The sequence below is a fragment of the Balaenoptera physalus genome (genome assembly GCF_965194825.1).
Source record: "Balaenoptera physalus genome assembly, chromosome: 13".
In the NCBI taxonomy this organism is placed as follows: domain Eukaryota; kingdom Metazoa; phylum Chordata; class Mammalia; order Artiodactyla; family Balaenopteridae; genus Balaenoptera; species Balaenoptera physalus.
Genome location: NC_138892.1, coordinates 69,206,301 through 69,220,848, shown reverse-complemented (window position 1 = coordinate 69,220,848; position 14,548 = coordinate 69,206,301). Strand labels below are relative to the sequence as shown.

Sequence of the window (14,548 nt, the reverse complement as noted above, 5' to 3'; positions counted from 1 at the left end):
ACAGTAACACAATAATAATAGGGGACTTTAACACCCCACTATCACCAATGGACAGATCATCCAAAATGAAAATAAATAAGGAAACACAAGCTTTAAATGATACATTAAACAAGATGGACTTAATTGATATATATAGGACATTCCATCCAAAAACAACAGAATACACATTCTTCTCAAGTGCTCATGGAACATTCTCCAGGAAAGATCATATCTTGGGTCACAAATCAAGCCTTGGTAAATTTAAGAAAATTGAAATCATATCAAGTATCTTTTCGGACCACAACGCTATGAGACCAGATATCAATTACTGGAAAAAATGTGTAAAAAATACAAACACATGGAGGCTAAACAATACACTACTTAATAACCAAGAGATCACTGAAGAAATCAAAGAGGAAATCAGAAAATATCTAGAAACAAATGACAATGAAAACACGATGACCCAACACCTATGGGATGCAGCATAAACAGTTCTAAGACGGAAGTTTATAGCAATACAATCCTACATTAAGAAACAAGAAACATCTCAAATAAACAACCTAACCTTACACCTAAAGCAATTAGAGAAATAAGAACAAAAATAAAACCCAAAGTTAACAGAAGGAAAGAAATCATAAAGATCTGAGCAGAAATAAATGAAACAGAAATGAAGGAAATGAGAGCAAAGATAAATAAAACTAAAAGCTGGTTCTTTGAGAAGATAAACAAAATCAATAAACCATTAGCCAGACTCATCAAGAAAAAAAGGGAGAAGACTCAAATCAACAGAATTAGAAATGAAAAAGGAGAAGTAACAACTGACACTGCAGAAATACAAAGGCTCATGAGAGATTACTACATGCCAATAAAATGGAAAACTTTGAAGAAATGGACAAATTCTTACAAATGCACAAGCTTCCAAGACTGAACCAGGAAGAAAGAGAAAATATGAACAGAACAATTACAAGCACTGAAATTGAAACTGTGGTTAAAAATCTTCCAACAGGGGCTTCCCTGGTGGCGCAGTGGTTGAGAATCTGCCTGCCAATGCAAGGGACACGGGTTCGAGCCCTGGTCTGGGAAGATCCCACATGCCGTGGAGCAACTAGGCCCGTGAGCCACAACTACTGAGCCTGCGTGTCTGGAGCCTGTGCTAAGCAACAAGAGAGACCGCGATAGTGAGAGGCCTGCGCACCGCGATGAAGAGTGGCCCCCGCTCGCCGCAACTGGAGAAAGCCCTTGCACAGAAACGAAGACCCAACACAGCCAAAACTAAATCAGTAAATTAAAACAAAAAAAATCTTCCAACAAACGAAAGCCCAGGACCAGATGGCTTCACAGGTGAATTCTATCAAACATTTAGAGAAGAGCTATCACCTATGCTTCTCAAACTCTTCCAAAATATAGCAGAGGGAGGAACACTCCCAAACTCGTTCTATGAGGCCACCATCACCCTGATCCCAAAACCAGACAAAGATGTCACAAAAAAAGAAAACTACAGGCCAATATCACTGATGAGCATAGATGCAAAAATCCTCAACAAAATACTAGCAAACAGAATCCAAAGGCACATTAAAAGGATCATACACCATGATCAAGTACGCTTTATCCCAGGAATGCAAAGATTCTTCAATATACACAAATCAACCAACATGATACACCATATTAACAATTTGAAGGAGAAAAACCATATGATCATCTCAATAGATTCAGAGAAAGCTTTCGACAAAATTCAACACCCATTTATGATAAAAACCCTCTAGAAAGTAGGCATAGAGGGAACTTTCCTCAACATAATAAAGGCCATATATGACAAACCCACAACCAACATTGTCCTCAATGGTGAAAAACTGAAACCATTTCCACTAAGATCAGGAACAAGACAAGGTTGCCCACTCTCACCACTATTATTCAACATAGTTTTGGAAATGTTAGCCACAGCAATCAGAGAAGAAAAAGAAATAAAAGGAATCCAAATCGGAAAAGAAGAAGTAAAGCTGTCACTGTTTGCAGATGACATGATACTATACATAGAGAATCCTAAAGATGCCACCAGAAAACTACTAGAGCTAATCAATGAATTTGGTAAAGTAGCAGGATACAAAATTAATGCACAGAAATCTCTTGCATTTCTATACACTAATGATGAAAAATCTGAAAGTGAAATTAAGAAAACACTCCCGTTTACCATTGCAACGAAAAGAGTAAAATATCTAGGAATAAACCTACCTAAGGAGACAAAAGACCTGTACGCAGAAAATTATAAGACACTGATGAAAGAAATTAAAGATGATACAAATAGATGGAGAGATATACCATGTTCTTGGATTGGAAGAATCAACATTGTGAAAATGACTCTACTACCCAAAGCAATCTACAGATTCAATGCAATCCCTATCAAACTACCACAGGCATTTTTCACAGAACTAGAACAAAAAATTTCACAATTTGTATGGAAACACAAAAGACCCCGAATAGTCAAAGCAATCTTGAGAAAGAAAAACGGAGCTGGAGTAATCAGGCTCCCTGACTTCATACTGTACTACAAAGCAACAGTAATCAAAACAGTATGGTAGTGGCACAAAAATAGAAATATAGATCAATGGAACAGGATAGAAAGCCCAGAAATGAACCCACACACATATGGTCACCTTATCTTTGATAAAGGAGGCAAGAATATAGAGTGGAGAAATGACAACCTCTTCAATAAGTGGTGCTGGGAAAACTGGACTGCTACATGGAAAAGAATGAAATTAGAACACCCCCTAACACCATACACAAAAATAAACTCAAAATGGATTAGAGACCTAAATGTAAGGCCAGACACTATCAAACTCTTAGAGGAAAACATAGGCAGAACACTCTATGACATATATCACTGCAAGATCCTTTTTGACCCACCTCCAAGAGAAATGGAAATAAAAACAAAAATAAACAAATGGGATCTAATGAAACTTAAAAGCTTTTGCACAGCAAAGGAAACCATAAACAAGACGAAAAGACAACCCTCAGAATAGGAGCAAATATTTGCTAATGAAGTAACTGACAAAGGATTAATCTCCAAAATTTACAAGCAGCTCATGCAGCTCAATATCAAAAAGACAAACAACCCAATCCAAAAATGGGCAGAAGACCTAAATAGACATTTCTCCAAAGAAGACATACAGATGGCCAAAAAACACATGAAAGAATGCTCAACATCATTAATCATTAGAGAAAGGCAAATCAAAACTACATTGAGATATCATCTCACAGCAGTCAGAATGGCCATCATCAAAAAATCCATAAACAATAAATGCTGGAGAGGGTGTGGAGAAAAAGGAACCCTCTTGCACTGTTGGGGGGAATGTAAATTGATACAGCCAGTATGAAGAACAATACGTAGTTTCCTTAAAAAACTAAAAATAGAACTACCATACGACCCAGCAATCCCACTACTGGGCATATACCCAGAGAAAGCCATAATTCAAAAACAGTCATGCACGACAATGTTCATCGCAGCTCTATTTACAATAGCCAGGACATGGGAGCAACCTAAGTGTCCATCAACAGATAAATGGGTAAAGAAGATGTGGCACATATATACAATGGAATATTACTCAGCTATAAAAGGAAACGAAATTGAGTTATTTGTAGTGAGGTGGATGGACTTAGAGTCTGTCATACAGAGTGCCGTAAGTCAGAAAGAGAAAAACAAATACCATATACTAACACATATATATGGAATCTAGAAAAAAAAAATGGTCATGAAGAACCTAGGGGCGAGCCAGGTATAAAGACACAGACCTACTAGAGAATGGACTTGAGGATATGGGGAGGGGGAAGGGTAAGCTGGGACAAAGAGAGTGGCATGGGCATATATACACTACCAAATGTAAAATAGATAGCTAGTGTGAAGCAGCCGCATAGCACAGGGAGATCAGTTCGGTGCTTTGTGACCACCTAGAGGGGTGGGATAGGGAGGGTGGGAGGGAGGGAGATGCAAGAGGGAAGAGATATGGGGACATATGTGTATGTATAACTGATTCACTTTGTTATAAAGCAGAAACTAACACACCATTGTAAAGCAATTATACTCCAATAAAGATGTTAAAAAAAAAAAAAAGAGAAAGCCCAGAAATAAAACCAAACTTATGTGGTCAATTAATCTATGAAAAAGGAGGCAAGAATATACAAAGGGGAAGGATAGCCTCTTCAATACATGGTGTTGGGAAAACTGGATAGCTACATGCAAAAGAATCAAACTGAGTACTTTCTCACACCATATAAAAATAAACTCAAAACGGATTAAAGATTTAAATGTAATACCTGAAACCATAAAACTCCTAGAAGAAAACATAGGGAGTACACTCTTTGACATCAGTCTTTGAAATAACTTTTTGGATCTGTCTTCTTAGGCAAGAGAAAGAAAAGCAAAAACATACAAATGGGACTGCATCAAACTAAAAAGCTTTTGCAGAGCAAAGGAAACTATCAACAAAAGAAAAGGCAGCCTACTTAATGGGAGAAGATATTTTCAAATGATATATCTAATGAGAGGTTAATATCCAAAATATACAAAGAACTTATAATGACATCAAGAAAACTAACAACCTGATTAAAAAATGGGCAAAGGATCTTAATAGACATTTTTCTAAAGAAGACACACATATGACCAAGACGCACATGAAAAGATGCTCAACATCACTAGTCATCAGGGAAATGCAAATCAAAACTATAATGAAATATCACCTCACACCTGTTAGAATGGCTATCATCAAAAAGACAACATATAACAAGTGTTGGCAAGGGTGTGGATAAAAGGGAATGCTTGTGCACTGTTGGTGGGAATCTAAATTGATATAGTCACTATGGATGACAGTATGGAGGTTCTTCAAAAAATTAAAAATAGAACTACCATAAGATCCATCAATTCCACTTCTGGGTATTTTTCCAAAGAAAACAAAAACACTAATTCAAAAAGATATATGCACCCCTATGTTCATTGCAGCATTATTCAAAATAGCTGAGATATGAAAGCACCCTAAGGGCCCATCGATAGATGAAAGGATGTATAAGATGTGGTATATATATATACAATGGAATATTACTCTGCCATAAAAAGAATGAAATCTTGCGTTTGTGAGAACATGGATGGACCAAGAGGGTATTATGCTAATTGAAATAAGTCAGACAAAGAAACAGAAATACCATATGATTTCACTTATATGTCAAATCTAAAAAACAAAACAAGTGAACAAATATAATGAAAGAGAAACAGACTCAGATAAACAGAGAACAAACTGGTGGGTGCCAGAGGGGAAGGGGGTTGGTGGATTAGAGAAATAGGTGAGGGTTATTTAGAGGTACAAGCCTCCAGTTATAAAATAAATAAGTCTTGGGATGTAACATAAAGCATAGGTAATATAGTCAATAATATTGTAATAACTTTATATTGTGACAGATGGTAACTAGACTTATCATGCTGGTCATTTTGTAATGTATCCAAATATCAAATTACTATGTTGTACATCTGAAACTAATATAATATGTAAGTCAATTATATTTCAATAAAAAATTATTAGCAACAGCAATAAAACAAAATGAAAAAGAAAATCAAATTTGATCAGAATACTGCAGAATCTGTTAACATGAATAACAAAAGATACACTAGAAGTACTCATGTATAAAAAATTCAAGATCCCTATAATAGACCAACAAGTTTTTCCATTATTTTAACTTTTGAAGATTACTTCCTTAAATGAAAAATAAATAACATGAGGAAATTTACAAACCATTTTTCAGTATGATCCATTCAGAATAGAAAACAGCTGCCAATTTGCACTACAGATAAATGTGTAGATAAAAACAGAGATCTAGTCTTTACAATTAAATCAATTTTCAACAGGTTGTATTGATAAATAATCTAAATTTCTGGCCTCTTGCCTTGAACTCTTTCCTGTCTCAATAAATGGCAACATCATCCATGTGCCGCTCAAAATCAAAACCTTGACTCCCATTTATCACTCTTCAATTCTCCTCTACAGTAAATTATCAGCAATCATTGTTGGCTCTACTTCCAAAACATATGTGAATATGCTCCTTCTCTTTATCTCTCTTACCACTCTCTTAATTCAGGCCATCAACAGCTTTGCTTAGGCTTCTGCAATAGCCTTCCAACTGGTCTTCCTGTTTACACTTCTGTTCTTCTGACCACATCCAACCCCAGAGTTCATCTAACACCTTGCAGCCACAGCTATCTTTTTTGATACAAGTCTGTACATATCACTAGATGAATCTAAAATACTTACAGCCTCCCTACATTACCTGGCCCCTACCTAATTCTCCAATTGCATCTTAACTGCCTCATCTGCTCCATCACATTATCCTTTTTTCTGTTTCTAGAACATCCAAGCTAGTTACCACTTAGGGACTATCTACTTGCTATTCCTTCTAGTTGGAATGCTCTGTTGCAGATCTTTCCATGTTACTTCCCTATCATCAAGTCTCAATTCAACTGTCAATCCCCTCCCAACCCCAAACCCAGAGGCTTTCCTTGACCATCTCATCTAAATTAATCCCCAATCGATTTCTATCACATCATCCTGTTTAACTTTCTTCCTATTATTCATTACTACCTTAAATTGCCTTCTCTACTTCTAAGTTACCCACTTATTCTCTGTCTTCTCCCTTGAATGTTAGCTCCTGAGCACTGGAACCTTATCAGTCTTATTCACCATTTACTACCCAGTGCCTAGAAAAGTGCTTGGTACACAGTAGGTGCTCACTAAATATTTATTACAAGAGTGAATATACTTAACAACAACAAAAAGAAGCAGCTCAAAATATGAATAATTATCATAAGATTAAGATTCAAGAAGAGGTATCGTATGAATTTATATCATGTGATTTCATGTTACACACATTAACAATATCAGTGGAACTTATTACATATTAGAGATCCCAAATATTAATGAAAAATACATTATTTTACTGTTACTTTAAATTCATTTCTAATATAAAACCTTTCAAAATGAGGAATTTTAAATAAAATCTACTTATGAATGGGGAAGGGAAGTTTATATGTCTTTCTTTTGGCAAAAATAGAATGGTCTCTTTAGGACTGAATCAGAAGCATTTAAAGGAATACACTGAGAAAAAAAAGGTCAATTTAAAAAGTGAATACCAATTTTTAAGGCAGAGAAAATCTATTGAAACCTGAGGGAAACAAAAGAAATGGGTTTCCCAAGGGCCAGTAAATCATCATGTAGCTAAACACGATCTCTAAGGACTGATGGCACATTCTTGACATCTGGAAAGGGTAAGTCCAAAACTGTCCAAGTGCCCAAATACCACCATATCAGTGTTCTTACTTGCAAGACCCACTAGCTAGTCACACAATGAATGAGAATGATTCAAATGTGTGCCTTGGGGAAATTATAAATTACTACATCTCATGGACTTCTAGGGTCTTCCCGAACAGTCAAAGCCACAGTATTTGTGAATGCCTCATCACTGTATTTGGACTGTTTCAATGAGACAATAAACCACCTGGGATATTAGTTAAGATTTTAAAAATAACTAGGAAACTATTTTCTCCACTGGAGCTATTTACTAAATACCACAGAGCGTGAATACAACCACTGAGATTACTGACAGTAGCAAACAGAAATGGTGCTGGGCACTTTATCTTCCTGTTAATTGACTGTCTTTGTTATACAACATTGTCGGAAAAAATGTGACTACAATTCTTACTGCAAGCCACAGTAATCATGTCAATGTGTGAACTACCTGAATATCTAATTATGAAAAAAAGAAGGCAATTTCACAGTGGAAGCATTGTCCTAATTCAAGAAACCCAGCCATATTAACTGATTAGTCTGACATGTAGCAGATAGCTGAAAAACTTTAATTTGAAAGATAATTATTTTTAGCTGATTAATATGCTTCAGATTAAATTCACTGCTTTTAATGGGCCCATCAACTTGACGACCTGGGAAATTAATAAATTTTGCATGCAGTAATCCTAGGAAATTTATACAGCCAAGCTACACATCATTACAAGGATTACCTTCACAGTAGGCATTGTCCTCTCGAAGAGCCCTAAAACCATCTCGACAGCTACAAACGGCCCTGTCATTCAGATTTCTGCAGACAGAATTCTCCATGCAGTTATGCCTTTCAGAACAAAAGTCATAACCTACAAGAAAAAAGAAACTTATTAGGGTAAATAAAATCATAACAAAGCAAATAAACTTTGTCTCCTTAAAATCTTTCTTTGATTTAGAAGCTATATTTCTCTAAACAATTAAGTGGATATCTTCATCCAATGTTTATAGGACCATATGTTATGTGTACTAAAAAGTTTTTGAGTGTGTTTAACTCAATTAATTCCTTCTTGAAGTTAACTCAGTTAATTCCTTCTTGAAGTCTCCTCTATTTCTGACTTTATAAATGCTATCTCTAGTCCCTAATATTCCAATTACAGCCCTCCAAATATTGGAAACAAAGAAAGATTCTTGGAGTACAAAATGAAGATTTACAATATAGAAGACAACAGAGTGAGGAAGGAAAGTGATCTGAGAATTAGTGATTGAACACTGTCAATAACTATGAGTAATACAGACCAAGCCAGATGGGATGTGCACATCATGTATTTAAGAAATGAAACAGACAACTTGGCATCCTTAAAAAACCCCACAAAACTCTAAATGTGTAAAAAAAATCACATCACTTTAATCTAATTTTCTCAGGAAATCTGCAAGACAAAGTATGCCCACTCAAAAGAAAAAGAAAGTTTTTATGAATTATGAAGATTTCACAGATTCCAGAGTCTTTATGTAGAGGAAAGAAAAATGGAACATTTCATAAACAGTGACACCAATCGTGTAATTTCTCGAATCTCTTTTTCCTGTGTGAATCCCTGTTCAAAGATCATCCAAGATGCTGAAATAAAAAACTGGAACACTGGAATCCATATTTAATGGAAATTATATGATTATACATCATTCAAACAATTTTCAAATTGCTTGATGCATAAATTTTCTGTCTCGTTTTACACCGTCTAATGAATTACCTTTCACCATGCATAAAAGGAAAGAGGTCTAGAAGAATACATTTCATGTAGCTCAGAATAAACTCATCTGCTTACATGCAAGAAAAGACTTTTACTTGAGCAAATCATGAAGATGTAAGTTCTACACTCATCTTGTTATCAAATTAGCATACAGTGCTGTGATTCAGTGAAAGGGTGAACTAAGCTATACCACAGCCAAAAGTTATACTCTGGTTCAGCACAATGGTTGATGTCCATTCCAATTGGTTTGTGCCCATAAGGACTATGTTGAATATTGACCCAGAGTTAAAACAAATATCCCATGAAATGCAACTACAATGTATAGTAAAATAGTGTTTGTACAATTTAATAAGCCTTAGGAAGGGTGAGGCTCTCAAAATACAGTGATACATTTAAAAAGGATAGGAAAAATCAAAAGAATTAGTGATTTCTACAGAAATAAAATAAAATAGAACAGAGTGTATGAAGATTGGAAAAATATATAGTCAATAACAGCACTGAAATCACTTGACAACTTTTCTTGACAAGATTCTTCACAATCTAAATTCTCATGATTAAGGCTGAAAATTTAGAAGTAAAAGGTCCACTCTTAAGGAAAGGAAAAGTTAAAAATGTTTTCTCCTTGGGTCTTTTTATTTCCTTCTTTAAGTAGCTAAATTGAGACCATATTTCTTAAAATGTATTCCAGTGTCTTTTTACAATGCCTGATGAGGGATAATTTCAGCTAAAAAGTCATCCTCATTCTCTACCCCAATAGCTCAGCACATCATCAACCTAAAATGAAAATGTTCCAAAAAATCACTTTATATTTATTCTAAATTAAAACAATGTTACTAAAAAAAACTGGCCCACTCCTTAAGATACACAGAGAATTAAGAGACCATGTTTTAACACAGCGCTAAATCTGTACAAGTTTACCTGTAATGCTTCAAACAACTTTTAGAGAGCAGTGACTAAGAACAGGAACTGTTCCTGATGCACTTTTACTTTTCTTTCGTAAGTTTATATTTTTCAAAACTATCTTTCAACCCTTCATTTTGATGCATTTTCTCTTCTATTTTTCAGACTCTGTCCAATCCATGCTGTCACTGTCTATGCCGTAAGCCTCCTCTATTACAATCCATTTCCGGTCTCTATAAGTAATGGTAAGACCCCCTCATCTCAGCATCAAATATCATGCACACGCTCACCATACAGTGTTTAATTGCTGCAAGAATTTCCTAACTATAAGATAACAGTATGATTCTACTTTTCATTGTTTTAGGTTCAGTTAGGGAGTACCTCACTTTTCATCAGATGAGTTTTTTAAATTAACCTGGAGACTTGAAAACTGAAAATTGTGTCAAATACTAATTTACTCTAAACAATGTCAGATAGCTATTTTGATTTAGCCTTTCAACAAATAAGTTGATTGAATCTATTGGTTGTTTTACTGCTTAGATTCAAAAATGCCAAGGTTAAAAGGTTAACTACTGATGGTTAGAAAATTCAGACTCAGTTAAAGGGGCTTGTTTCCAATCTATAGGGAAGAACTTCAAAAAAAATCAGAGTATGAGTTGGCAATAAACCATAGTCCTACCACCATTATAGCCGCATTCCTACTCATCTGTGCTTGGTTTTTGGAGTTGAAAGACCTGGATTTACATCTGATCTCTAGCACTTACTGGCTGTGTAAATTACTAGCTGTGTAAGTTAATTAACCTTTCTAAACCTTCAGCTTTTCTCACCTGTAAAATTAGGATAATATCTACCTTGCAAAAGGTTCAAATGAGATCATCTATGTAAAAGTGTAATAGTATAGCATTTGTTAATAATTAAAGCAATTAGAGTATTACTGATAAGCCACAAACCAAATGTGTTGAGATACCTATCATAGGAGAAAATTCAAATATTTGCTATAAATGGATAGATTAATGATCTAATACAATCAGGTCTTTCTTTTATTTCCTCCTTTGGGTTTTAACCTCAAGGATACCAAGTTTTCTATTCCTTTTAAGCTTTCCAAATTTACATGAGATTCTTTCATTAAGTGTACTAGATCTTTCCATAAAATATTAATAAGCATTTCTCTATGACTGAGGATACAAAAGGGTAAGGAAGGGTCAGATACAAAAGATTATGCATAAGAACAATATAAATAAATGTTATTCATAATAACCAGGAGAAAGAGAATGCAATAGTTTTGAGGTGAATATTTGTTGGTTTTGCCTTACAGGTGTCTATTCCTCCTTTTTGTGGAAAAAACCAAAACAAAACAAAAACCTAGTCATACCTGGGATGAACTCTTCACGTCTACTGTTAGCCTAGGTGCTTACAGGAAAATGGACTACACTGCCCACTGGTTAAGGCCACACCAATCAATGCATCCCACTGGCTTGGACATAGTAATTTCTTCAGGTCTGAGCAAATGATGCAGTTCAGGTTAATGCAGATAATTGAAACTCAATTCTGGGACCTTTGTTCAACTCACGAGGATATTGAACTTTCTCTTCCACCTACTTGAGTATCATAATAACGTGCGCATAAGAATGTCAGGGAACACATAGAGTCTGAAAATAAGGCCACCTCAGAGGAGACAAACAGAAAGATGCAAAGGGGCGAGATTTGAGATCTGAGTCAAGCCACTCACTGGGGCCATGTATTCCACTGTTTGCTTAAGTCAGTTGGATTGGGTGTTCTATCACTTGTACCTGAAAGAATACTAACTCATATCAGTATCATCTGCGAGATGATGGATAATCCTGATTTTTCCCAAAAGGTAGTTCACGTGCATGGATGAACATTTAAAAAAACAGTACTGATAGCAATGGAATTCTTTAAATGTGTATAAAAAAATACATGAATCTAACAAATAATCCCATTATTTCATGGATACCACTGCATAGGAATAAAACTAAATTTTCACAGAATGAGTTGACTAACAGTAGACATTAAAAATTAACTAAATAATGTTATTTGTGGTACACAGATAACAAGAATCATGAATGTGTAATTGAATGATGTGGGAAACTATGAATTGTCCAGAAGTTGGGTGCAAAGAATCTACACTCACTCAGCCTTATGCACACGGTGCCTCTATCACTCCTAATTGTAAGGCACGACAAAGTCAATGCTAAATTAAAGTTGGGCATCCAGTGAATAGGACTTGATGGTCTGTAAGCAGAGAAAGGGGCGGCCAAGGGAGGAGAAGAAGAATGGGAAGGGCTGAGATATGAAAACATATAGTTTCACGTTATTTCTGTACCTTTCTAAGTCAGAGTCCTCACTGTATCATGAAGTCTCTGTCATATTGTAATTTGTCATAAGCTTCCTTGAAAGAGCTCTCAGATATGAAAAAAGTGAGAAGAACATTCCTGCTACACTGTTCCTGAGCTGCTACAATGGAAGACAGCAGGGTACCTAGAAAACAGCCCTGGCTGGATTTGACTTGGTGCCTAGAAATCTGGAGCCTTATTTCGGTGCACAGCTTGGTTTCCAACCACTGGCCGAGCCTCCAGTGGAAAGGTCAACAATTTAATCTCATGCTCTGCCCTCAGGGAATATTTACTAACTGTTGTGGAACAACTTAGTTTTTCAGATGTGAACACAGTATCTTTAGCACTAGGCAGACAGGCCTGGAAACTGGAGGCCAACCTTACTACAAATGAATTTGTCACAATATGTGTGTAGGAGTTGACTCAAAATTTAAGCCTTTAAAAACTTGACGTTTTTTAGTTTAAAAGTCAGAGAATGCCAGGAGGACTCATTTGTTTATTTATTTGAAGTCAGAAATGGAAGTAACCTTTATTTTAAATGGTGCTAAATGTTTCAAGAAAGGCCAACTTGTCCAATTTCAGTTTCAGTTCTAAACCAGAGGTTCTCAATCCAGGCTGAGTAAAATAATTTATTGAAGAGTGCTTTTTAAGGTGATACCAAGGCTCCATCCCATGTATCTGAAATCTGGCTCTGAAACACTTATTCAGGAATTAGGAAAAGGGATTTGAGCTTCTGCCTTCGCGAAGGCAACTCCATATTGGAAGCCCCAGTTCCATTTTGAGAAAAACCTATGACCTAGGCCTGAATAAGCTATAATATGATTAAATGCTTAAAGAATAACCTTCTGCATGCTTGAGAAATTCCAGGAACTACAGGACATTTCAAGCCTGCAGCTACAGATTAACTGCTCTCCCTACACCATCAAGGTGACTCGGACCAGACCACTGCACCACCAATTTCAAGGTGATTATCGAAGCAGATTGTGCTGCTCCACACATAGCCCCCTACTGCACACCTCTGAAACTTTTCCTTTACAAACTCTTGTCCCCTAACTGGCAACTCGGAGATGGTTTTGGGGACACTAGTCCACCATCTTCCCAGGTTGCCGGCTTCCTGAATAATACATCTTTCTTTTTCCACCAATCCTTGTCTCTAGAACATTGACTTCTGAGCAATGAGAAGCCAAACCTGAGTTTGGTTCTGGCTCTGGCTGGCCACATATCAATGATATCAGGATATCAGGTGGAGGGGGTGTAGGTCACGGTATATTTTGTCATTGTATTGATATTTTGAGTGGGCTGTGTAAACATATTAATTTTTAAAACTATAGGCAATTTAAATGTAACCAGTTTTGTAGCTAGCTTTTCCGTTCTTAACTTGCTTTTGGTAATGTATTAAGGCTCTTTAAAAAGAAATGGATGCAATCAGGCCGTCTTAATTGAATGGATGGAAGAAGTAGCTAAAAAGAAAATGAAAAAACTGTACCACCCTCCTAAAAATGGGAGAGAGGGATCTTCTGTTTCCTTTTTAATAGATGAGATTAAAAGGAAACAAAATGTTATATGTTTTATAAAGTTTCTTTTTCTTACTTTTTTCCATTTAAGTTTTACTTTGCACCAATAAAGGCTATTATTAAAACAAGTGCTAGTAGCTCATTTAAGGCACTGTTATACAGTACCAACTACATGAGTTATGAGCCTCAACTACATCCCAGGTGTCATACTAGGTATTAAGAATATAGAGATGAATATAAAGACCCAGCCCTGCCCTCAAGGTGCAAAATCCAATGAAGGAGATAGATTCACAAACACATAATTTCAGGATAACACAAGAAGGCACATATAATTTCATGATTGGTAGGGAACATAAAAATTCCATATAATTAATCCTTTAGTTTAATACTTAAATCTATAACAAAATACCAAGTTTAAGAATCTTTAGTGATGGGCAACTCACTGCCTCCTGGGCAGTCCACTGCATTTCTGAATACCTCAAGTTTTACTGTTTTCTTATATTGAACTAAAAATCTAAGTTCCTTCTACTTATTGGTCATAGGCTTATCATCACAGAGGCAACACAGAACAAGCAATGCATGTCTGATGGCCTCTCTCTTCTTGGTAGTATAGAAGCCTATCAGTGAAGGAGAGTGGAATTGTGAAGAGAGGGATTTGAACAACATGGGAGTTATGCTCAGACAATTATAAAAACAGACTGAGGAGAAAAGAAAGGAAATCCCCCCCCACCCCCAGCAAAAAAAAG

General features: G+C 35.9%; 1 protein-coding gene across 2 annotated transcripts in view; it reads right to left on the bottom strand.

Moving 5' to 3' along the window:
• Window positions 1-14,548, bottom strand: part of NELL2 (neural EGFL like 2) — a 601,925-nt gene that overhangs the window by 441,420 nt on the left and 145,957 nt on the right. For both annotated transcript variants that reach the window (XM_082422567.1, XM_082422566.1), the window contains one exon: window positions 8,030-8,158. In XM_082422567.1, the coding sequence (XP_082278693.1) occupies window positions 8,030-8,158 (129 nt within the window). The remainder of the gene's footprint in view (window positions 1-8,029; window positions 8,159-14,548) is intronic.